This window comes from Phytophthora cinnamomi (assembly GCF_018691715.1).
Source record: "Phytophthora cinnamomi strain GKB4 chromosome Unknown Contig65, whole genome shotgun sequence".
Classification (NCBI taxonomy): domain Eukaryota; phylum Oomycota; class Peronosporomycetes; order Peronosporales; family Peronosporaceae; genus Phytophthora; species Phytophthora cinnamomi.
The window spans coordinates 1-26029 of NW_027150998.1; the positions used below are offsets into that span (position 1 = coordinate 1).

The 26029-nt window shown below is 51.9% G+C and overlaps 4 protein-coding genes across 4 annotated transcripts; 2 read left to right on the plus strand and 2 right to left on the minus strand.

The window, feature by feature from the left end:
• Positions 1-13722: 13722 nt before the first annotated feature.
• On the plus strand, positions 13723-13886 carry IUM83_19768 (uncharacterized protein; the record flags this gene model as incomplete). Its single annotated transcript, XM_067944832.1, has 2 exons — positions 13723-13807; positions 13871-13886. Coding segments are annotated over 2 exons (101 nt in total), but the record flags the coding sequence as incomplete, so codon positions are not given.
• Positions 13887-14247: 361 nt separating this feature from the next.
• Positions 14248-15381, plus strand: IUM83_19769 (Uncharacterized protein family UPF0564; the record flags this gene model as incomplete). The annotated part of the gene is made up of 1 exon (XM_067944833.1): positions 14248-15381. One exon carries the CDS (start codon positions 14248-14250, stop codon positions 15379-15381), a length of 1134 nt encoding a protein of 377 aa, XP_067786741.1.
• A 119-nt stretch (positions 15382-15500) lies between these two features.
• On the minus strand, positions 15501-16388 carry IUM83_19770 (Mitochondrial Carrier (MC) Family; the record flags this gene model as incomplete). Its single annotated transcript, XM_067944834.1, has 1 exon — positions 15501-16388. One exon carries the CDS (start codon positions 16386-16388, stop codon positions 15501-15503), a length of 888 nt encoding a protein of 295 aa, XP_067786743.1.
• A 341-nt stretch (positions 16389-16729) lies between these two features.
• On the minus strand, positions 16730-17197 carry IUM83_19771 (uncharacterized protein; the record flags this gene model as incomplete). The annotated part of the gene is made up of 1 exon (XM_067944835.1): positions 16730-17197. The coding sequence occupies one exon, from the start codon at positions 17195-17197 to the stop codon at positions 16730-16732; it is 468 nt and encodes a 155-aa protein (XP_067786760.1).
• Positions 17198-26029: the final 8832 nt, after the last annotated feature.

Below are 26029 nucleotides of genomic sequence, written 5' to 3' on the forward strand. Positions count from 1 at the left end.
AATAACGTCGGTCAATGTTGCACACTCCTGCGATACTGGGCTTCCTCCCGAATACTTGACGGCAGACCACGCAAGAAATACATGATCTTGTCCAGTTCGTTCATCTCCTTGACTTGAGTAATCAAGTTCCTGAACTTGCTGATATAATCGGGCAAGTCTCGACACTGACGCTCCTTCAAGTCATTCATCTGGTCCCGAAGACGTTCTTGCAGATCCGGGCACAAACTCTTCCCCAGCTTCAAAAGAAGTCTTCCACACTCTTCACATCGTCCTTCTTGACGATGTACCACTGCGCGGCTCCATACTTCAGCGATCCCGCTAACACAGCCAAAATGCGTCCACTCAACTTACTATCCTTCCAGTCTATGCCCTTAGCTAAAACGTACTGCTCCACCTGCTCCTGGTATAGTTGGAACGATTCCTTGAACGTCCCCCCGTAGCTGGGCATTTTCATCCCATCCAGCTTTAGTTGCGACAGCTGCCTTGACTTGCGCAGCTCGTCGATCAATTCTGTCTGCTTTTCCATGGCCGTCAACATACTATGCATTAGTTGGGCCGGATCCGCCATCTTGAACACGCGAAAACTCCGTACTTTGTGTGTTCACCCTTGAAACTTGATACCGGTGGGATCAATCTACTTTTAGGGGCACTGACTAAAAGAAAGTAAAAGAGAAAACCTGTTAAAGAAAATAGCCTACGCTACTTCCTAAAATTGGCCGAGGTATGCGCTGTGGGAGGTCTTGGACTTCTTCGATGCCTTTGAAGAGGTCGATGACACGTGAGAGGTCGATGACGCGTGAGAGGTCGAGCGGTGACGGTTGTCGTCCAGGTCTTCGCTTCGCTAAAATTTTGCTGTGCCGGGCTACCAAGAACAAAAACTGACTAACCGGCTTCGAGACTTATAGTGCTCGATTTATGTGCGGTGCAGTCTTTTGAGAACAGTAGCTACTTGGGCAAATGGGCTGTCACCGGGGCCAGATGCAAAACAAATTTGCACCAGGGCTGCCCTCCAGTTATTTCCCACGGTCAGCGTACAATAATATGTTGCCCTATTAATGTACCAAAGTCTCCCCAACAGCTGGGTTGGTCACGCTGACGTGACACTTCCACCTCAAGCTGAAAAAGCCTCCCCTTGAGTGCCGTGCAGCAGCGAGCCTTCCCCCCGCAAGTGCTACCAGATGTCGCGTTGGGCCCGAAGAGTGTTTGTCGTTGAAGTGGGTGCGAGTGTTGGTCCTGTCCAGAAGCGCGGTAGTTGTCGTCGATGTGCGGGGTAGACGGTTTATTTAATACTGAATTGCTACTGCTAGCCTAACATGCATGCCTCGCTGTGCTCCTACGCGAGCACAGGGCTCTCTTTGCGTATTTCTGGGGTTTTCCTTGACGATGTGCTACCCTGCGTCTTTTTGTTTTCTTTTCATTTCTTTTCTACTAAATGCATGTTCCATGTTTCTTTTTCATGTTTTTTCTACAAAATGCATGTTCACTGTGACGGCTGACCCTCTCGGGTAGCTGCCACAGGAACTTCAAGCCTCTGGCCGCGAGCAAGCAAGCCAGAGCCTTTGCGCCGCATCGCTCTGGCTTGCTTGCTCAGCAGACCAGAGGTGGGGCTGACAAATAACCCCCCCCCGCTTCCTACCATAACCATGACTTCGGTTAGTGTCGACCTCGTGCCAACGCCAACCTCCGCCGGTCTCAATATCGTACAGTGACCGCCAGCCTCAATGCCAACGTGCACCGCACTTCCGTCAACAACCTCCCAGAGCACACGCAATCCGAAGATCGCCGCAGCTAACTCGTTCACAACCACGCGTAACCCGAAGGTTACCGCAGCCACTAGCCACGCGTAGTCGAAGGACCACCGCAGCCACCGCTCGTCCGTCTCGTTCGCCCCGTACGTCTCAGGAGAGCTGACGCTCTCGTTCACCTCGCTCGTCTCAGGAGAGCTGACGCCCTCGTTCACCTTGTTCGCCACAGGAGAGCGGACACTCTTGTTCGTCGCCTCGTGCGTTGTCCCGTGTGTTGTCCCGCATCCCGAGTGCGCTGTCCAGCGCCAATTCCGTACGCCGTCGCACCTCGCGTGCGCTGTCCGGCGCAAATCCGCAAGTGCCGCCGCACTTCGTGCGAGCCCGCGCAGCTTCAACGTCGACTCGACGGAATCCGCCGACTGCAGCTCGTTCGTGCTGCCGCTGTGCGCCTCTTCGTCGGTCGAGCCACCCAAAAGTGGCTCTTCGGCGCCGTCGACCATTCCTGGACCCTCCCGTGCGACCCATCGTTCTAGACCGATGCCCGGTTCGGACGTCTGCCTCATTTAGTTGACCGTCGCCACTATCTACGCCTCGACAGCGTCCGCTACCAGCATCCGCTACAGATGGGTCCATCGGCCGGGCCCATTTGTTACAATATGACTGACGCTCGCTCACATGAAGTGGCAGGACGGTACTGGGTTGTGGTTTGTAGCGTATGTTCGAACTCTGACGCAAAGTCACGGTCTATCGAATGAGAACGCTGCAAACTTGGAGAAACTGCTAGCACCCGGAAGTGAATTCAAACTCACCAGTGGATGGTGATGCATTGTTACATGGTGTGGCAAGTGGTATCATTCGGAAGTGGCGACTTGTCCCCGCCTTCCAGTATCACTACTTTTGATCGTTTTTTAAGCTGGATTTATTTGTAGCTAACGGAATGGTACAATTATAATAGTTAATTAATCAACGTAGGTTCCTTCTTTCTACGATACAGTACCCTATACCACGGACAATATAATAAAAAACATATTTTCCGATCCCTGCCTATGGGTTGATGTGCTCGACTCGGAAAGCACGATACGGGGATCAAACGCTGCAATTAGTAACGTAAAGGAAAGTGTGAAGCCGATGGCAGAACGTCTGATGGAGATGGAAAAAGCAAACCGAAATGAAGCTCAAACAAACAATGAAGATGCTACAGCAGAGAGTGATCTAGGACGTATCAGGATCGTTCTAAAGCGTTTGCAAGAGGAGATCTGGAGGACAGAAGCGAAAACCGCCAATGAAGTCTTCAAGATGCTGAAGCTCGACAAGGATCTGGACAAGAACGTATACGACCGTTTCGACAACCCTGCCATTGGTATTTAGGCTTCGTCCACTGAGAAACTGCAGAACTTCGACGACAAAAATCCGGAAGTGATTTTAATCATGGAGAAAAAGTTCGGGCTCGGCATGTTGGGGCTGGCTGACATCCTTAGTACCTCGAGGACTTCAGCGACAAAGCCCCTGCAGACACGGCAGTTTATGGGCTGGTTAACGAAAGGTATTCATCCGGACACAATCTCGTACAAGATGAGAGAATACTCTCCGAGCCACGTCAAGGTTCAAGTGGATCACTGCACGCTTTACCAAGGTAATACACGATGAAGGAAACTGAACATGGCTTCAATCGACATCGAAGTTAACCTAAAGAAGCACCAGCTACTTCAAAGCATGATCAACTACAACAGCCGCAGAATTCGGATCAGTTGAGGCCCCAACTGAGTACTTCTATGCTACTGCTATGCCTTGATTTGTTAACAGCCAAGGTGCCTCTGGCCTGCGGTGTTCATCCTCTAAAGAGCCAGGATACCCCGATAACACTTCTGCTGCCCAAGGAATCTCGATTTCAATTTCTTTCACGGTGAAGCATGCCAATACCGGTAGTCAGTAGCACCGAGTAGAATTACGACGCGCTGTTTGCTCTCATCTGCTTACACGGGGTCCGTGTCACGGGCCATACACTCTAATCCCGAGTGCATCAAAATATAGCGCAAACTGGATTACACGGGAACTTCAATTTTTTAACAGATAACGCAACTTCGGATTGCAAATTTATCGTATTAGTACAGACACCCCTCTCAATAAGCGTGGTTTCGTTACTAATAGTGATTTAAGAGGAAATTTGGGATAGATTATTCAACTGACTCGTTCTTACCAAATCACGCAAACATATATGCCAGGGTATACAGAGAACAAGGTGAGTTGGTCGTTCGGAGCTACGAGTCCCATACCTGCGCATTGGTGTCGTTCACTCCGTTACGTGTCACCAACGCAACACAACCTTTGTGTTGTCCATACATCCGATTCTGCGACAACGGATACGAGGCCTTGGTATTTTAAGTTTTGCTTCAATGGTGCTGTCGTCCGGTTTCCTGGATTTCCACCAGTCTTATTCAATGACGGGGAGATACTCTGTGACACTTTTCTTCGCTTTCTCTCTACTTGTGTTTGCGGGTGACTTACTAGTGGCTACGGGTTGGGAAATCGCCTCCTCCAACAGTGCCACCTTGCAGCTAGGAGATGGTGTGCCCAGCGAAAATGACCGAAGAAGCAGGCACCTGAGTTGACGGCGGGTATAGATGGCACAGACACCGATGACAGAATGTTCGAAAGCCTGGGAAAATTCGCTAGCAGGCTCATGGGAAGTGATAAGACGACTGCGGCCGAACACCTATCACGCAAGCCAACTGATGCTGACAAGCTTTTCAAGAAGTTTAAGTTCGTCCATGTGTCAGCGGACTTGTTGGCGAACCAACAACAGTTCGTAAAGTGGAGTAAGGCAGTATCGAAAACATACTCGAATCGTGCTGAATCCGCTGGGTCGGCAATGCTCTCGACACTAATCGCTCGATATGGAGAGGAAGCAACGGCAAACATGATAGCAGTCGCGAGGGAGAAAGGAAGTTCTGAGGCGAAATATGTTGCTCGCGTTCTGTCGAGCGCAGAGATGTTTGAGTGGCCTACCGCCGAAAAATCGGCAGATGATGTTTTCAATTTACAAAGACTGGACGAAGCTACTGTCCCCATTCTGGAGAAACCAGCGTTGCACAGCTGGGCGTCTTACGCCCTGTTCAAGAGCGAGAATCCGTATGAGATCCTTTTCTCCAAACTGAAGGTGACGATGCGTTAGCACGGATTATCGTTCCTGCTAAACGCGCGGAAGCGTCAGCGGTTGTCGCTAATAAATTAGACGACATCCTCCTCAGGAGCTGGCAGAAGGATCAATACTCACCGAATTTCGTTTTTAAGCTTCTCAAACTAAATGGGCAAAAGGGCAACATGCTTTCTACCCCGGAGTTTGCCACTTGGAGGTCGTATTTGGCAAAGCTGGATACGAAAAACCCGGACGAGTTGATGTACTTGACTCTGAAAGCACACTACGGTGATTAGGACCTAAACGAAGTGTTTAGTAGCGCAAAGGAAAGTTCGAAGATCATTGCTGAACGTTTGAAGGAGATTAAGCTGAAAGCGAGTAAAAGCAGCGATGACATGAAGATGTGGCTAGAGCTGGAGCGCGAGATGGATACAACAGATTCCGTTTTGGCGCATTTGAGGGAAGAGATTTGGCGGAACGAAGGCAAAAGTGGCAATGACAATTTTAAGATGCTCAATCTAGTTGATGATGTGGAAAAAACAGATGAACTATTTAGCAACCAAGCGTTGGGCACTTGGGCATCCTACGTAGAGAAACTGCACATCGTCGACCAGAAAAATCCGGATGTGATATCGATACTGGAAAAAAGATTCGGCAGATGGGGGCTGGCTGGCATACTTAGTACTCCCAAGACTCCGGCTGCTAAAGACTTGAGGACTCTGCAGTTTCACAAATGGCTATCGAAACGCATCCACCCAGACCTAGTATCGGCGAAGATGGATGGGTTTTCTAGCCATGTCAAGGTTCAAGCGGGATACCGCAAGTTTTACGAAGTCAATGCTCCTCAGCGTGGCTATTAGCGTTATGCAGCAGCTAATGTGGGACGGAGAGGAAAATAACTTGAAGACATGATAGAGGCGCACGGGAATTCTACCTTCCGGTTATACGGGCTTATTATAATTGCGAAATAACGTTTCTGGTTAGCTCGCTAAAAGCTGCATGACCAACGCTCCAATATCGCCAGGTTTCCAAGTTTTGGTTAATGATAGCGAAATATTTTTTTCAGCGGTACGTAAGCAAAGTGCTGTAGCAAAGCAACGACAGCACTAAAACAACCAATTGATCAATGTGCCTTGTAATCTTCCTCTTGGTGGTGACTGAAACGGGAAATGACACCATTCAGTAAAATTTCCAAATTGTGCGCCAAATGCAGAACACTGGTCGCTTAAAGTACGTGGCTAGTGCAGCATTACGAGATAAGCCACCTCCAGAGTTGGCTTATTTTGCAAATGAGCAGAATATTTCCAAAAAAATAAGCAAAGCAATTCCCAAAAGATAAACACTGTTTTTGCTTCCCCCCCCCCACCCTTCACTGTATTACGAGCATTGGTGTTCATGCTTTACTGCTTATTTTTAGTGGTGGTGGAGCGCTAATTTTGATGGGCATGAATGGGATGTTATGCTAAGCTGTAGCCCTCACAAACCATACGGCTTCTTTGCGATTGGCATTCCAGCGTAATCCATGAGTCCTGCGATTTCGACCGCGTCTTCGTGGGCATCAATGCAATCGCGAGTCACAACGCCAAGGTCGGCGTCAAACGCGCAGTCGAGCTGGGACGAGGAGGATGACACACGGGCGAGTGCCAGCCGCTACAGAGTCCTGGACTACGACGCGAAGAAACGAGAGGTTCGTGCCAACTCCTATAGTGTCGGTGGTTGCATGGTTGAACTAGCCTAACCTTTTGCTGCTAACAGACCGAAGACGTGGCGCGTATTATCAGCGACTTGGAAGCACAGCGTCGATGCCGCTCTGCCAGCAACAGACCACGACGTTCCTCAAGCAGACGAGAAGCACCCGTAGTTCCAATCCGAAGCGGGTCTCCTCGATTCAAAGACAAAGAAGAAAATGTCAAGGGCTCTTCTCGTTCTAGCAGTGGACGCATCTCTTTTGGGGATACGTCGGATACTGGTGACGAATTGCTCTCTGGAAATGAACGTGACATATCGCAATCCTTTCAGGGTCAGGTGCTGGAAGAGCTGCGAAAGCTGAAAGAGGCTCAGCGAATCGAGTTTGAAGCTCTTGAGAGGCTTCAACGCGAGAAAGACGAGGCCGAGCGAAAAACTCGTCGTTTGGAACAAAAACTTCGTGAGCAACAAGTTGAGTTATCGAGAAAACAGGTGAAACGAACACGCACTTCTGAACGAAAGATTAGCGCGTGGCAGAATACTGACGAAGAGGACAATGGCCGCCGCTACTCGAGCAATAATAACGATACTGGAGATGTAGCCGACTTTGACGAGAATCCCGAAGTTTTGGGCTGGGAAGATGCGACACAATCGCCTCCTCCCTACTGCACGATTGCTTCGCCTGCGGTACGCTGTCGCGTTGGGCCCGAAGAGTGTTTGTCGTTGAAGTGGGTGCGAGTGTTGGTCCTGTCGAGAAGCGCGGTAGTTGTGGTCGATGTGCGGGGTAGACGGTTTATTTAATACTGAATTGCTACTGCTAGCCTAACATGCATGCCTCGCTGTGCTCCTACGCGAGCACAGGGCTCTCTTTGCGTATTTCTGGGGTTTTCCTTGACTATGCGCTACCCTGCGTCTTTTTGTTTTCTTTTCATTTCTTTTCTACTAAATGTATGTTCCATGTTTCTTTTTCATGTTTTTCCTACAAAATGCATGTTCACTGTGACGGCTGACCCTCTCGGGTAGCTGCCACAGGAACTTCAAGCCTCTGACCGCTAGCAAGCAAGCCAGAGCCTTTGCGCCGCATCGCTCTGGCTTGCTTGCTCAGCAGGCCAGAGGTGGGCCTGACATCTCCCCCTGGTTGACTTCGCGTTGGCGGAGTCGATACTCATCCAGGAGTTGACGCCAATGCGAAACGTGCTTGATCTGCGCTTCGCTTTCCCAGGTTGCCTCATGCTCCGGCAACCCATGCCACTTCACGAGCCATTGACGTTTGCGACGTCTAGTTCGTTTCTTGAGCAGCTTCTCCACAATGTAGAGTTCTTCTCCAGTGTCCTCGTCCAAGATTAGAGGTACAGCCTTCGGAATCGGTCGATTCGGAAAATCCTCACGATTCGTTTGGTAATGGGTCAGTAACTCCACGTTGAATGTCGGATTAAGACGTTTCATCGTGCGCGGAAGTATCAACTTCGCCACGTTGTCGTTCACCATACGTTCAATCACGAACGGTCCAACCTTCTTAGCCGCTAATTTCGCTTTTTCAATTCCGTGTTCTTGTTTACGGTTTTCAGCGGTAAGTTCTTCGTGTCGAGCAGCACTAAGTCACCTCTTTTAAAGACAACTTGTCTGCGCTTGCGATCGTAGTACTCCTTTTGTCTTGCTTGAGCTTCTTCCAAATTCTTCTGAGCACGTTCTACGATCTCCTGTCGCTCCTTCGCAAAGTTCTTCGCGAACTCCGCGAGCGTCACATCATTCTCCGATTGCAGCAGGTCTTTCATCTCCTCTGCCACAATGTTTGACACCTTACGTCCTGTGTCAAGTTCGAATGGCGCGAACTTCGTAGACGCGTTGACGAGGGTCGAATGCGCATATTCGATAGTCCCTAGGTGCTTAACCCAATCGTCACCGTGATACGAGATCATGCATCTCAATGCATCTTCGAGCACGAGGTTCTGGCGCTCCGTCTGGCCATCTGCCTGAGCTCGGTGCGCAGTTGTCATGCTGAGTTTGATACCCATCAACTTCATCAATGACTTCCAAAAGTCCGAGATGAACTTCGAGTCGCGATCACTGATGATGACCTTCGGCAATCCGTGATGCCGAACAACTGCATCAAAGAACACTTTAGCCGTGTCCTTCGCGTCAGCTGTTGAATACGTTGGTGCATCTTCGCTCGCTTGGACAACTTGTCCACTGCAACTAGTATTGCATCAAACCCTTCCGACACTGGCAAACCCGTGATGAAATCCATTGACACCACTTCCCAGCATTCCTTTGGCACTGGTATCGGCATCAGTAGTCCTTTCTTCTTCTGGCTACTGGACTTCCATCGTGCACAAGTCTCACATGTGCGAACGTATTCCCTTACGTCGCGGTCCATAGTCGGCCAGTAGTACCATTGCGCTGCTTTCAGGTACGTACGTCGACTTCCAGGATGCACGGACGTCTTTCCATCATGAAATTCGATCATGACATTTGTGCGAAGCTCTTTTACCTTCGGCACACAAAGTCGGTAGACAGTTTCGCCTTTCGTCTGTTTGAAAAACAGAAGCCCATTGTGCTTGACGAACTTCTCCTTTCCTGCTCCATTAGACCACTGTTGCTTGAAAGCAGGGTCTGATTCGTATCCTTCCTGAAACACTCTCTTCGTCTCAGGGGCCAAGTGCGGACTTACAAAATGATAGTCGACGCTGTTGACTTGCTGCTGTGCTACGCCAATCGGGCGACCCTCCCCGTAAGTTGACATCGTCGAGTAACAGGTGAGTATCATCCGTAGACAAGTTGCGCAACACTGCAGACTTAATACGGTGGTCATGAACTGGTGCGGCATTCTTCGCGCATTCGTCGTCGCAGTCATGAACCGTATACGTCACATCCGGAAGAGGTGCTTCTTTCTCCTCTTCGTCTTCCAGTCCATCCGGTGGAGGCCGTGAGAGCGCATCCGCTACAACGTTCATCTTACCTCGCACATGATGCAAAGTAAACGTGTATTGCGAAAAGTGCGTCAAAAAGCGAGCCATCTTTGGTGACACTCGTGGGTGATGCAACATCCACGAACACGCTGCGTTATCCGTGTAGACGTCGAATGGGCGTCCATGCAGATAGTGTCTCCACTTCTCCGTAGCCACTTTGATAGCTAGTAGCTCCTTCTCATGCGTAGGCCATCCACGCTCATGTTTATCCAACTTCTTCGAATAGAAGGCAATCGGATGATCTGCTCCATCATACTTCTGTGACAGAACTCCACCAATACAATGTCCTGACGCGTCCGTCGTCACGATAAACGGCCGCTCAAAGTCCGGCAACTTCAGCGTAGGCGCTTGCTGAAGTGCGAGCTTGAGATGCAAATACGCGTCTTCCACAGGCTTCGTCCAATTCCATGGCGCATCTCCCTTCGTCAAATCCCTCAACGGACGAGCAATCTCGGCAAAATCACAGATAAATCTGCGATAATATCCTGCCAAACCCAAGAAACTCAACAACTCCTTCCGATTCGTCGGAGTCGGATACTTGGCTATCGCTTCCGTTTTACGCGGATCAACGCTTACTCCTGCCTGCGAGACAACATGTCCTAGGAAAGCCACTTCGGACTGACCAAACGAACACTTTGCCATGTGCGCAAAAAGCTTCTCGCGACGCAGTACCATACAAACTACACGCAGATGCTCCACATGCTCCTCCATACTCTTCGAGAAGACGCAGATGTCATCGAGATACACGACGACAAATTCGTACTTGTCGAACAGCTTGTGCATGAGCCTGGACCATGTCCCTGGCATTCCAGCCACTCCCATGGGCGCTACACACCACTGATACGTTTCCTTGTGTGTTCGAAACGCAGTGTACGGACGACTTGACTTCACCACCAGCATTTGATGATATCCCTGCGCAAGGTCGATCAACGTGTAAATGACACAACCTACCATCTTATCGAACAACTCCTCGATTAATGGCAACGGGATCTTGGCAATGACAGTCACGCTGTTGAGATAGCGGTAGTCGAACACCCAACGCAACGGAATCTTCAAATTGCCGCTACGTAACCATTCAACCCTTTTCGGCATTTGACCTGTGACTGGGTCCTTCTTCGGGATAGCGAAGATGTTCGAAACCCACGGCGAGTTCGACACTTCAATCCATCCTTTCTTCAACTTGTCTTTGACAAATTCTTCGAAAGCATCCTGTTCCATCTTCGACATGCGGAACGGTGCACGAGAGCTTGGCTGAGCCCCCTTCTTCAACGTCACTTCAAAGTTGACTTCACGCATCGGAGGCAATCCGTCTGGTAATTGCTCCGGAAACACATCCTTGAACTCCTTACCGACTACGTTGAAGATCGGTTCTGGAATTCCTTCCACTTCGGGCACAAGTTGTATCTTCACCCGAAACACCTGCTCATACTCGCCTTCGTTCAAATTGTGCGAGAACGACGGTGCATCGACGTCGATGAATTGCATCCGGTCAGGTATGACAACCTCCTCCTTTTGCCAATCCACTTGAGGGTTGTAGTCCTTAAACCACGGTTTCCCCAAAATGACGTCGTGCGACTCCGGCAACTTCCATTCCACGAACTCGATCGCTGGAAAGAAGTACCCATCCATGCTCACTGGCGCTTCCACGTGTTTGACATCCGTCGCCGGTGTTAACGTGCCATCAAAGCGCTGAGCTTGAAGTCGTCTTGACAGAAGCACATTACTAGCCAAACCTGGCATAATCATGTTCGTGCTTGCACCCGTGTCCAACAGAATTCGGACATCTCTGCCATTGATGCGACCCTTCCTGATGAAAAGGTTACTCGTACGTTCGGACTTCACTGCGTTCACCTTCAAGGTCTCCGTTGTACTTGTTGGTTGCGATCCTTGCTGAACCAACTTCACTGGCTGCTTCTCATGCAACTCAGCTTCCTGCTCTGGCGGCGATCCGCACACACCAGACTCCAATTCCGGTTGCATCGCATGCAAACTCGGTTCTTCAACTGGCTGTAGTCCACACGAGCCAGCATCTTCCGTCATTTCTGACGCTGCAGTGACAGTCTCTTCCACTTGTACACGTGCCTTGTCCATGAATGCCTGTAACTCATCCGCTTGTTCCTGGATGTCAGCCACACTCATAGTCACGCGATCCATGACGACAGTATCCACCTGTTCGTCATCCTCGAGGACCATGTTCATCCTCGGCTTACGCCCTTGATTACTGCCCGAGTTGTTGTACTTCGGCGCATTCCGCTTAGCCATTTGCGTCTGCTGCGGCTGTATCGGACATTGACGAGCCCGATGGGCGCTACTCCCGCACCGGAAACACAGGTTTCGGCGCATACATTCCTCCTTCGACGGTACCCTTACGTTGTCGATCTCCATCGGCACTGGTCCATCGTTGTTGCTCTTTGATCGTCTGTTGTCGTACGATCGGTACCTCGGTCTGTCGCGTGCTCCATCCGAGCGTCCACGATGCGCGTGAGACCGGTCATAGTCGAGCGCTACGGTAATAGCGTCGGTCAACGTTGCACTCCTGCGATACTGGACTTCCTCCCGAATACTTGACGGCAGACCACGCAAGAAATACATGATCTTGTCCAGTTCGCTCATCTCCTTGACTTGAGTAATCAAGTGCCTGAACTTGCTGATATAATCGGGCAAGTCTCGACACTGACGCTCCTTCAAGTCATTCATCTGGTCCCGAAGACGTTCTTGCAGATCCGGAGGCACGAACTCTTCCTCCAGCTTCAAAAAGAAGTCTTCCACACTCTTCACATCGTCCTTCTTGACGATGTACCACTGCGCGGCTCCATACTTCAGCGATCCCGCTAACACAGCCAAAATGCGTCCACTCAACTTACTATCCCTCCAGTCTATGCCCTTAGCTAAAAAGTACTGCTCCACCTGCTCCCGGTATAGTTGGAACGATTCCTTGAGCGTCCCCCCGTAGCTGGGCATTTTTATCCCATCCAGCTTTAGTTGCGACAGCTGCGTTGACTTGCGCAGCTCGTCGATCAATTCTGTCTGCTTTTCCATGGCCGCCAACATACTATGCATTAGTTGGGCCGGATCCGCCATCTTGAACACGCGAAAACTTCGTACTTTGTGTGTTCACCCTTGAAACTTGATACCGGTGGGAGCAATCTACTTTTAGGGGCACTGACTAAAAGAAAGTAAAAGAGAAAACCTGTTAAAGAAAATAGCCTATGCTACTTCCTAAAATTGGCCGAGTTATGCGCTGTGGGAGGTCTTGGACTTCTTCGATGCCTTTGAAGAGGTCGATGACACGTGAGAGGTCGATGACGCGTGAGAGGTCGAGCGGTGACGGTTGTCGTCCTGGTCTTCGCTTCGCCAAATTTTGCTGTGCCGGGCTACCAAGAACAAAAACTGACTAACCGGCTTCGAGACTTATAGTGCTCGATTTATGTGCGGTGCAGTCTTTTGAGAACAGTAGCTACTTTGGCAAATGGGCTGTCACCGGGGCCAGATGCAAAACAAATTTGCACCACGGCTGCCCTCCAGTTATTTCCCACGGTCAGCGTACAATAATAGGTTGCCCTATTAATGTACCAAAGTCTCCCCAACAGCTGGGTTGGTCACGCTGACGTGACACTTACACCTCAAGCTGAAAAAGCCTCCCCTTGAGTGCCGTGCAGCAGCGAGCCTTCCCCCCGCAAGTGCTACCAGATGTCGCGTTGGGCCCGAAGAGTGTTTGTCGTTGAAGTGGGTGCGAGTGTTGGTCCTGTCGAGAAGCGCGGTAGTTGTGGTCGATGTGCGGGGTAGACGGTTTATTTAATACTGAATTGCTACTGCTAGCCTAACATGCATGCCTCGCTGTGCTCCTACGCGAGCACAGGGCTCTCTTTGCGTATTTCTGGGGTTTTCCTTGACTATGCGCTACCCTGCGTCTTTTTGTTTTCTTTTCATTTCTTTTCTACTAAATGTATGTTCCATGTTTCTTTTTCATGTTTTTCCTACAAAATGCATGTTCACTGTGACGGCTGACCCTCTCGGGTAGCTGCCACAGGAACTTCAAGCCTCTGACCGCTAGCAAGCAAGCCAGAGCCTTTGCGCCGCATCGCTCTGGCTTGCTTGCTCAGCAGGCCAGAGGTGGGCCTGACATACGCTCAATCTAGGTTACCAGCTGAATCTGTGAGTTCTAACCTAAGCATTATTCATCCAGACATCATCATTCAAGCGCAGTTCCGGCTGGCCGGCTTGGGGTGGGGACGAATCTCTTCCACCAGGGACTTCGTCCGATCCCGAGGGTAAGTTCTCGCCTAATTCTACAGTAGACTGCAGCTTGAACCAACGATTTGTATGCTCGACAGAAAGCAATTCCCCTGAGCCGAATAACACACTACATCGTCGCTCTCGATCCCGTAGCAAGCTTGAACCTTCTTCTTCGTTCAATTCACGGCGTGGTAGTGCCGTGTCATCACATGTTCGTCGCCTCAGCTTGAGCAGATCCCGCAGTCCTTCAGCAACTAGGACGGCTCGCAGTACTCAAAACAGTCAGGAATTGCGACGATCGTGTGCATTCTTCGAAGACAAGGCACGTGCTCAAGCCGAGGTTGACCAACTTACAATGGAGGCGGCTGAACGACTAGAACGAGCACGACAAGCAGCACCACCACAAAAACTTTTGGAGCGGCAAGCACTGGCAACTCAGCGTAAATCACAGCAGTTAAAGAAGCTTGAGCGAGAGATGAACGCAGAGCTAGCACGAGAAAAGCGAGCGAAGGCACGCGACGTACCGTTAACGACTTACCTGTCGGCAGATGATGCTGCCGAGGCGGAGCAAAAGCGCAAAGAGCGAATTCGCCAGCGAGCCGAGGACATGATGCAGGCCGCTGAATTACCACCGAGGATGGCGGTGGCTAGCAAGAATGCCATATCTGATGCTTCCCCTGCAGGAGAAGCAGGTTCGGATGTCGGGAACATGACCGTGAAGCTGAAGAAAAAGTTGAGAGCAGCAGCGGAGGCAGAAGCTGAGAAACTCAAGCGCCGACCGAAACCCGTACCAAATTTCGACCAACTTCACTCGAAGTGGGAAGCTGCTCTGAAGAAGCGGAAGGAGCTTGCACGGCGCAACCAGGATGAAGAAGAAATCGTGGACGACGCCTCCGAGATCTCATCGAAGAAGAAGTCTGGGGAGTTTTTCACCTCACGCGCGGCAAAGCTGGCTGAGCTGCAGGAGAAGAAAGAAGCTCGCAAGCAACGACTCCAAGCGAAGGAGGAAGCCATCAAGCAGCATGCGCAACGGGCCCAGGAGAAGCTGCTTGCACGCGCTCGTGCTTCACTTGGGAAGGACGTCGGGAGCCAGCGGAAGCCCACGAAAGCCGAGGCGCTGCGCGTGCAGAAACTCATGGTCAAGGCTGCTGAGCAGGAGAAGGAGCGCCAGCGTGAAGAGCGTGAAGCCGACGCTCGAGAACGACGTCGCGAAGAAGCCGCGCGCCGTGTTCGCGCCCAAGTGAAGCGCTCGGAGAACGTCCGCCGCGACAACTACGCTGGCAACTTCGTGGACTTGAAGGACCTGGACGCCGTGGCCAAAGAGAAAGCTCGCGAGCAGCGGCAGCAGTTCAAGGAGGCCATCACGCGCAACAAAGAGAAGCTGCTGGCGGCCGCAGCCGCTCGTCCCAGTCTCATGGAGAGGTTCACCACCAACGTGAAGCGCGAGACCCACCGCCGCGCCGCGCTGGAGGCTGTCGTTAAGACCGTTTTCCAGAAGGACCTATCCACCCTGAAGGGCGTCCTCACCGACGACGAGCAGGAACTGGCGCGCGAGATGGTGGCCGCTGACGACGACAAGACCGACGACAAGGACAGCAACAATGACTAAAACAACGGTTAGCTCTCAGTCAGTCAATCCAGTAAGTACCATGTATGTAAAGTTTACCCCGCGCTGCGCATCTAGCTGTGCACTTCCTCCCCTCCCCTCCCGTCCCGTACCTTCCTCTCTCAATCAATGAGGCTCTTGAGAAAGTCGTAGGTGGCGAACTGCACGCCCATGTTGGGCATGGCCCGCACGAGCGTGGGCGTGAGGCCTCTGTAATAGGCCGTCCAGCCCTCGTTCCTGGCCAGCTGCACGTAGCAGTGCCAGGCGTTCCTGTACTGCCTGGTGACTCCGCCCGCGCCCTGCATCTGCAGCCGCCTGCGCACCGTGTCGTTCGGGTACGTGAAGATGGTGGCCAGGACGCCGGCGCCGCCGCCGCAGAGGATTTTGCCGGCGAAGTCGGCCTTGGGGTCGATGTCCTCGGGCAGCAGCGACGTCAGCACGTCGTAGCTGCCGAACTTGATGCCCTCGTAGGGCAGCGCGCCGAAGAGCGTGGGCCCGATGCCGCGGAAGAGCGCGCGCGCCCCTTCCTCGCGCAGGGTGCGCATGAAGGTGTGCGCGATGCCGCTGTACACCAGATTCTCTCCGATCTGGCCCGACACGCGCGTGCGGATGAGGTCCAGCGGGTACGTCACGACGGAGGCCGTGAAGCCCGAGAGCGAGCCGGACACGAAGGGCCCCCAGGCGGGCATGCTGCCGCCGCCCATGGAGCGGAAGAGGTCCTTGTAGAAGTCCGAGAAGGCGAAGAGCACGGCCTTGTGCGGCACCACGCGCACGCAGGCCGCCATGTTGCCGCGCCAGAAGCCCAGCACGCCCTCGGACGCCAGGATGCTGCGCGTGGTGGCCAGCATCCCCACGCTCTCGCCCGTCTGGCACACGATCTTGACGCGCTCGAAGGGCGCCACCACCGTCTTGGCCACGATGCCGGCGCCGCCGCCCGCCGCCATCTGCTTCAGCTGCCTGGCGTCCCACTTGGGCGAGAGCTGCACGGCGGACGCGGACGCCTGCGTCATGGCTGCGGAGGATGCGGGAGTGCGGACATTATGGGCGGTCGGGAGAGAGTGTATGTCAGACGGCACTCAGACGGGGGAGACGAGGCACTCTAGCGCGGAGGAAGGCACTGTTTGGGCATTGAAGTGGGGGGAGGTCCACTGGAGAGGGGGGAGACGCGCGCAATGTGTCGACCGCGCTTCAACGAGGCGAGACCGCCGGCACACATGTAGACGATGAAACGTCGTCTATTGTCTGTCTACTGTCTATGGAGTCTACTGGTCTCCTGTTGTCTATGGAGTCTATGGAGTCTACTGGTGTCTATGGAGGCTGGGCCGAGGCGGAGATAAATACCCTGTGGAGCTTACGCGTCGTGGACGCCGCGCAGTCGGCGCCTCTTGCCTCCGAGGAGGAAGATGCCGAAGCTCTTCCACCAGCGCGCGATGCGCTGGAACAGGCCATTGTTGTTGTACTTGGTGATGACGACCCAGTCGGTGCCCGGGTTCGCCACCGGGCCGTTGAGGGGCACCGCGTTGGAGCCGATCGCGCGCGCCGCGGCGCCAGTGTTCGCTCCCCCTCGCTCTTCGCCGTCGTCCGCCTGTAGCAAGGCCAGCAACTTGATGGGCACCATGAAGCCTACCAGGTCCTTTGATTTGGTGCCGACCGCTCTCTGTTTGCCTTGGGGCTTAGCGGCCATATGCTGGAAGACTACCGGGGCGGAAGTGGTGGAGGCGGGGGTCTCCACTGAGCTGTCGCCGCACAGTTCGTCCGCGGAGACGCTGCCAGCCAGCAGAGCGACCGTAAGGAGAAGCAGGAACTGAGCGAGTTGCATGGTTCTTGAGGAGGGCGGTGGTGGTTGGGAGCAAATTGCAGAATGCCGGATGAGCTGTGAAGACGGATGGCTTTCTTGTGGTAGAAGCACCTGCCTTGGAAGCCACCGATCTCGGCGTGGGTGTGACCGTAACCAAAGGAGCAATCGGTCGTCATCGGCATTCCCCGTTCTGAAACCATGGTGGAGCGGCTGATCGCGCGAAAGAGTGGTAAGCATTCCCAGATCCTCTCATACCCATGATAGGATGACATGCATGTTGGACGAGCCTGGAACCACCGGTATCCAGAGGAGTCGCAGTGCATGATCGGCACACCGATTCGTGTCCATCAACAACCACGCGCGTATACACCCAGGACTGGTGAGCAGCGCTCACATAAACGCGGAGATTTCTGCGACGGAAGTGTACATCGGCTGGGGACCACCTTTTCTGCCCATAGGCTGTCCATTGCCTGACTCGCACGAATTCGGTCTGGAGACTTGAGCACAGTCAACGGTTGGAGCGAAAGCGGGCAGTGAGGCGGCCTATTACGCGGGAGTGGAGTTCATACTGTGCGCACATATCTCGGTCAGTGGAAAATAACAACGCGGTCATGTTGTACAATTTACTTAATATGTACGTTCACGCTCGCTTTGACTGTACCGTATACACTGGGGGCCGTATTCATGCCAACTGAGACCGCCTTGTCACATGATTACAGTGTGTTTATTCTCTAAAATGCATCCTCCAAATTGATCGAACATGCGCGTGTACAGTACCTTAATGTAATCGGCGGCGATCGAGGCTCACTCTACACTGTTTTGGCTCGGGTGGTGCACCGAGCAACCACAGAAAGTAACTGCCGCAGTGCATGTATCGATATCGCTATGTTTGCTGCTTGGGTAGTTTAGTGTTGGGGGGGGGGGATCAACAGTGTCGTGAAGCTGTTGTATGTGCATGTACCTATCTACAGAGGTGTTTTTGTCGCTGTACCGGGGGGCCTTGTCCCACGTCAGAGTACGATTGTGCCAAAATTCGTAGCGATATTCCTACCATAAACATAGTCAACCATGTCTGCTCACCCAGTGAATCAATAGTAGTGGACGACATGAATCCCGCCGTGATACATGTACTGTCATGAGGTATGGCTGCTGTTGTCGCGATCAAGCTTTCAAGTAAGTTAACCTAATACATAGAATGTGGGTGTTCAAAGTATTGAATCGGCCCGCAGGACTTCGAATCAACTGCAGTGGTGTAAAAGGTTGGTTTACTTATTTAAGATCCGATCCTAGTTACTGAATGCACCAGGCATCTCACCTGAGTAGATAAATATCTTCCGCCGGTTGTTCATTGCCGAAGTCGTCGAGTCGAGCGAGAGGGCTCCTTGTTGGCGCCAAACATGCCGTTCCACCACTTCTTCATCTTCTGCCAGACGCCGTTGCCGTTGTAAGTCGTCACCGTCACCATCTCGACGTCTTCTGATGGTCCGTTGATTGGCACCGCAGCTCCGCCATTGGCACGTGCTGCAGCTCCAATACTCACTCCACCCCTCTCTTCGTCGGTTGCGGTGAGCTTGGTCAGTTTTGGATGCGGGGTAATGTATTCTGGCTGGGCCTTGTTTGTAGCTTCATTTGTGGCTGTTGTCTTGACTCCGCACTTGCTGGCAGTAACAACGACGTCGCCACTTGCAAGTAGAACTATTATGGTCACAAGGAGCAGTTGGAGCAGTTGCATGTTCGTTGCTTGAGGGGAAGTTGTCACGGTGTTCGCCAATGCTAGCAAGTTGGAAAGTGACGGTCTGTCGGCACCCACACTACATGTATCTCCCGCCATTACGCCGGGACCATTGGTCTGCACAAGCAATCATCAGCGGAATACACACGTACATCCAGTTCTTGGGACTCAAATCTCTGGATCCATGCACGCAAGGGATGTACTGTATACATGTAATTGTCCTGCAGCGATTGGTTGCCCGAAGCAGAACTCGACCATATTAGTCGATTTCGTTGGCTGGCAGGCTTTTGCATATAAACGTGTTTCGAACGCGTGAGAGGATCGCAAGTGCTCCAAGAGATCTGTCGTTCACGAAATAATACAGCCGACACGAAAATCATACAGCTGTGTGTCTGTCTCACTGCTGGTGCTGGAGAAGAGGCATGACTACACCTACAGCGCGACAATCTCCGAGCAGAATACGATGGTAACGTGCAGCGCTCTTCTCTTGCTCCCAGTCAGCGACGCTAAACGGTGGCCGGAAGAACTTGTACACGCCAAAATGGGCGCTGCACGTCGGAACCAACAGCTACAGTATTTCCGCTTCACCATTGGTAAAGCAAAATATATGGATTTCTTTTCAAATTGCCTCTTCAATCCATGTAAGCTTTGGACAAGATGCTTTCACCAACTGTAATATCAGGTTCATCCCAAGTCCACAGAACTACAACTACATCTTCAAGTGCCGATACATCCAAGTTGCGGTGTATTAGGACGGTTACCCTGCATGCGATGACAGCAAAAACACTATCTATTATTGCTCTGCTCTGTAGTTACCATCCACAGTGAAACTCGAGCAGCGTGCGTGAGCAAGGGTGGATCGAGTCCTCCATGGACCTGGCAGCGCTCTGGAACCGCGAAAAGGTCCGCGTTGCAGCGGAACTGAATGCAGCGAGTGTTGGACCCGCGAACGGAGAGCGTCGACCAAGTGTGTCGGTTGCCAGAGATGATATCGAAACTAGAGGTCTCACTCGCGCCAAAGGCCCCGCTGTTGCAGCTAGTCCGACCGTGAAGCCATCGGCTGCGACAAAGAAGAAGTCCACGGCACTAACCAGCACCACAACGAGTTACATGCGGGACCGAGATCGCGTATTTCGACTTCTGCTAGAGTCCAGCGTGACGCCTTCACCCACCAAGACCTCGCCACATTATTGCGGCAACAACGAGTTTGCGATGGAGTACGCTGACCGCGCAGTTCGGCAGTTCATTCCTCAACCAACTCAACCCCAATTTTTGCTCGATTCCCCGGCGCAGACTAGCAGCAGCAGCCCAGGATTCACCTCGAGCACTCGCGCTCAGATAAATAGGAATGTCAGGCCCACCTCTGGCCTGCTGAGCAAGCAAGCCAGAGCGATGCGGCGCAAAGGCTCTGGCTTGCTTGCTCGCGGCCAGAGGCTTGAAGTTCCTGTGGCAGCTACCCGAGAGGGTCAGCCGTCACAGTGAACATGCATTTTGTAGGAAAAACATGAAAAAGAAACATGGAACATGCATTTAGTAGAAAAGAAATGAAAAGAAAACAGAAAGACGCAGGGTAGCGCATAGTCAAGGAAAACCCCAGAAATACGCAAAGAGAGCCCTGTGCTCGCGTAGGAGCACAGCGAGGCATGCATGTTAGGCTAGCAGTAGCAATTCAGTATTAAATAAACCGTCTACCCCGCACATCGACCACAACTACCGCGCTTCTCGACAGGACCAACACTCGCACCCACTTCAACGACAAACACTCTTCGGGCCCAACGCGACATCTGGTAGCACTTGCGGGGGGAAGGCTCGCTGCTGCACGGCACTCAAGGGGAGGCTTTTTCAGCTTGAGGTGTAAGTGTCACGTCAGCGTGACCAACCCAGCTGTTGGGGAGACTTTGGTACATTAATAGGGCAACCTATTATTGTACGCTGACCGTGGGAAATAACTGGAGGGCAGCCGTGGTGCAAATTTGTTTTGCATCTGGCCCCGGTGACAGCCCATTTGCCAAAGTAGCTACTGTTCTCAAAAGACTGCACCGCACATAAATCGAGCACTATAAGTCTCGAAGCCGGTTAGTCAGTTTTTGTTCTTGGTAGCCCGGCACAGCAAAATTTTAGCGAAGCGAAGACCTGGACGACAACCGTCACCGCTCGACCTCTCACGCGTCATCGACCTCTCACGTGTCATCGACCTCTTCAAAGGCATCGAAGAAGTCCAAGACCTCCCACAGCGCATACCTCGGCCAATTTTAGGAAGTAGCGTAGGCTATTTTCTTTAACAGGTTTTCTCTTTTACTTTCTTTTAGTCAGTGCCCCTAAAAGTAGATTGATCCCACCGGTATCAAGTTTCAAGGGTGAACACACAAAGTACGAAGTTTTCGCGTGTTCAAGATGGCGAATCCGGCCCAACTAATGCATAGTATGTTGACGGCCATGGAAAAGCAGACAGAATTGATCGATGAGCTGCGCAAGTCAAGGCAGCTGTCGCAACTAAAGCTGGATGGGATGAAAATGCCCAGCTACGGGGGGACGTTCAAGGAATCGTTCCAACTATACCAGGAGCAGGTGGAGCAGTACGTTTTAGCTAAGGGCATAGACTGGAAGGATAGTAAGTTGAGTGGACGCATTTTGGCTGTGTTAGCGGGATCGCTGAAGTATGGAGCCGCGCAGTGGTACATCGTCAAGAAGGACGATGTGAAGAGTGTGGAAGACTTCTTTTTGAAGCTGGGGGAAGAGTTTGTGCCTCCGGATCTGCAAGAACGTCTTCGGGACCAGATGAATGACTTGAAGGAGCGTCAGTGTCGAGACTTGCCCGATTATATCAGCAAGTTCAGGAACTTGATTACTCAAGTCAAGGAGATGAACGAACTGGACAAGATCATGTATTTCTTGCGTGGTCTGCCGTCAAGTATTCGGGAGGAAGTCCAGTATCGCAGGAGTGCAACGTTGACCGACGCTATTACCGTAGCGCTCGACTATGACCGGTCTCACGCGCATCGTGGACGCTCGGAAGGAGCACGCGACAGACCGAGGTACCGATCGTACGACAACAGACGATCGAAGAGCAACAACGATGGACCAGTGCCGATGGAGATCGACAACGTAAGGGTACCGTCGAAGGAGGAATGTATGCGCCGAAACCTGTGTTTCCGGTGCGGGAGTAGCGCCCATCGGGCTCGTCAATGTCCGATACAGCCGCAGCAGACGCAAATGGCTAAGCGGAATGCGCCGAAGTACAACAACTCGGGCAGTAATCAAGGGCGTAAGCCGAGGATGAACATGGTCCTCGAGGATGACGAACAGGTGGATACTGTCGTCATGGATCGCGTGACTATGAGTGTGGCTGACATCCAGGAACAAGCGGATGAGTTACAGGCATTCATGGACAAGGCACGTGTACAAGTGGAAGAGACTGTCACTGCAGCGTCAGAAATGACGGAAGATGCTGGCTCGTGTGGACTACAGCCAGTTGAAGAACCGAGTTTGCATGCGATGCAACCGGAATTGGAGTCTGGTGTGTGCGGATCGCCGCCAGAGCAGGAAGCTGAGTTGCATGAGAAGCAGCCAGTGAAGTTGGTTCAGCAAGGATCGCAACCAACAAGTACAACGGAGACCTTGAAGGTGAACGCAGTGAAGTCCGAACGTACGAGTAACCTTTTCATCAGGAAGGGTCGCATCAATGGCAGAGATGTCCGAATTCTGTTGGACACGGGTGCAAGCACGAACATGATTATGCCAGGTTTGGCTAGTAATGTGCTTCTGTCAAGACGACTTCAAGCTCAGCGCTTTGATGGCACGTTAACACCGGCGACGGATGTCAAACACGTGGAAGCGCCAGTGAGCATGGATGGGTACTTCTTTCCAGCGATCGAGTTCGTGGAATGGAAGTTGCCGGAGTCGCACGACGTCATTTTGGGGAAACCGTGGTTTAAGGACTACAACCCTCAAGTGGATTGGCAAAGGAGGAGGTTGTCATACCTGACCGGATGCAATTCATCGACGTCGATGCACCGTCGTTCTCGCACAATTTGAACGAAGGCGAGTATGAGCAGGTGTTTCGGGTGAAGATACAACTTGTGCCCGAAGTGGAAGGAATTCCAGAACCGATCTTCAACGTAGTCGGTAAGGAGTTCAAGGATGTGTTTCCGGAGCAATTACCAGACGGATTGCCTCCGATGCGTGAAGTCAACTTTGAAGTGACGTTGAAGAAGGGGGCTCAGCCAAGCTCTCGTGCACCGTTCCGCATGTCGAAGATGGAACAGGATGCTTTCGAAGAATTTGTCAAAGACAAGTTGAAGAAAGGATGGATTGAAGTGTCGAACTCGCCGTGGGTTTCGAACATCTTCGCTATCCCGAAGAAGGACCCAGTCACAGGTCAAATGCCGAAAAGGGCTGAATGGTTACGTAGCGGCAATTTGAAGATTCCGTTGCGTTGGGTGTTCGACTACCGCTATCTCAACAGCGTGACTGTCATTGCCAAGATCCCGTTGCCATTAATCGAGGAGTTGTTCGATAAGATGGTAGGTTGTGTCATTTACACGTTGATCGACCTTGCGCAGGGATATCATCAAATGCTGGTGGTGAAGTCAAGTCGTCCGTACACTGCGTTTCGAACACACAAGGAAACGTATCAGTGGTGTGTAGCGCCCATGGGAGTGGCTGGAATGCCAGGGACATGGTCCAGGCTCATGCACAAGCTGTTCGACAAGTACGAATTTGTCGTCGTGTATCTCGATGACATCTGCGTCTTCTCGAAGAGTATGGAGGAGCATGTGGAGCATCTGCGTGTAGTTTGTATGGTACTGCGTCGCGAGAAGCTTTTTGCGCACATGGCAAAGTGTTCGTTTGGTCAGTCCGAAGTGGCTTTCCTAGGACATGTTGTCTCGCAGGCAGGAGTAAGCGTTGATCCGCGTAAAACGGAAGCGATAGCCAAGTATCCGACTCCGACGAATCGGAAGGAGTTGTTGAGTTTCTTGGGTTTGGCAGGATATTATCGCAGATTTATCTGTGATTTTGCCGAGATTGCTCGTCCGTTGAGGGATTTGACGAAGGGAGATGCGCCATGGAATTGGACGAAGCCTGTGGAAGACGCGTATTTGCATCTCAAGCTCGCACTTCAGCAAGCGCCTACGCTGAAGTTGCCGGACTTTGAGCGGCCGTTTATCGTGACGACGGACGCGTCAGGACATTGTATTGGTGGAGTTCTGTCACAGAAGTATGATGGAGCAGATCATCCGATTGCCTTCTATTCGAAGAAGTTGGATAAACATGAGCGTGGATGGCCTACGCATGAGAAGGAGCTACTAGCTATCAAAGTGGCTACGGAGAAGTGGAGACACTATCTGCATGGACGCCCATTCGACGTCTACACGGATAACGCAGCGTGTTCGTGGATGTTGCATCACCCACGAGTGTCACCAAAGATGGCTCGCTTTTTGACGCACTTTTCGCAATACACGTTTACTTTGCATCATGTGCGAGGTAAGATGAACGTTGTAGCGGATGCGCTCTCACGGCCTCCACCGGATGGACTGGAAGACGAAGAGGAGAAAGAAGCACCTCTTCCGGATGTGACGTATACGGTTCATGACTGCGACGACGAATGCGCGAAGAATGCCGCACCAGTTCATGACCACCGTATTAAGTCTGCAGTGTTGCGCAACTTGTCTACGGATGATACTCACCTGTTACTCGACGATGTCAACTTACGGGGGGAGGGTCGCCCGATTGGCGTAGCACAGCAGCAAGTCAACAGCGTCGACTATCATTTTGTAAGTCCGCACTTGGCCCCTGAGACGAAGAGAGTGTTTCAGGAAGGATACGAATCAGACCCTGCTTTCAAGCAACAGTGGTCTAATGGAGCAGGAAAGGAGAAGTTCGTCAAGCACAATGGGCTTCTGTTTTTCAAACAGACGAAAGGCGAAACTGTCTACCGACTTTGTGTGCCGAAGGTAAAAGAGCTTCGCACAAATGTCATGATCGAATTTCATGATGGAAAGACGTCCGTGCATCCTGGAAGTCGACGTACGTACCTGAAAGCAGCGCAATGGTACTACTGGCCGACTATGGACCGCGACGTAAGGGAATACGTTCGCACATGTGAGACTTGTGCACGATGGAAGTCCAGTAGCCAGAAGAAGAAAGGACTACTGATGCCGATACCAGTGCCAAAGGAATGCTGGGAAGTGGTGTCAATGGATTTCATCACGGGTTTGCCAGTGTCGGAAGGGTTTGATGCAATACTAGTTGCAGTGGACAAGTTGTCCAAGCGAGCGAAGTATGCACCAACGTATTCAACAGCTGACGCGAAGGACACGGCTAAAGTGTTCTTTGATGCAGTTGTTCGGCATCACGGATTGCCGAAGGTCATCATCAGTGATCGCGACTCGAAGTTCATCTCGGACTTTTGGAAGTCATTGATGAAGTTGATGGGTATCAAACTCAGCATGACAACTGCGCACCGAGCTCAGGCAGATGGCCAGACGGAGCGCCAGAACCTCGTGCTCGAAGATGCATTGAGATGCATGATCTCGTATCACGGTGACGATTGGGTTAAGCACCTAGGGACTATCGAATATGCGCATTCGACCCTCGTCAACGCGTCTACGAAGTTCGCGCCATTCGAACTTGACACAGGACGTAAGGTGTCAAACATTGTGGCAGAGGAGATGAAAGACCTGCTGCAATCGGAGAATGATGTGACGCTCGCGGAGTTCGCGAAGAACTTTGCGAAGGAGCGACAGGAGATCGTAGAACGTGCTCAGAAGAATTTGGAAGAAGCTCAAGCAAGACAAAAGGAGTACTACGATCGCAAGCGCAGACAAGTTGTCTTTAAAAGAGGTGACTTAGTGCTGCTCGACACGAAGAACTTACCGCTGAAAACCGTAAACAAGAACACGGAATTGAAAAAAGCGAAATTAGCGGCTAAGAAGGTTGGACCGTTCGTGATTGAACGTATGGTGAACGACAACGTGGCGAAGTTGATACTTCCGCGCACGATGAAACGTCTTAATCCGACATTCAACGTGGAGTTACTGACCCATTACCAAACGAATCGTGAGGATTTTCCGAATCGACCGATTCCGAAGGCTGTACCTCTAATCTTGGACGAGGACACT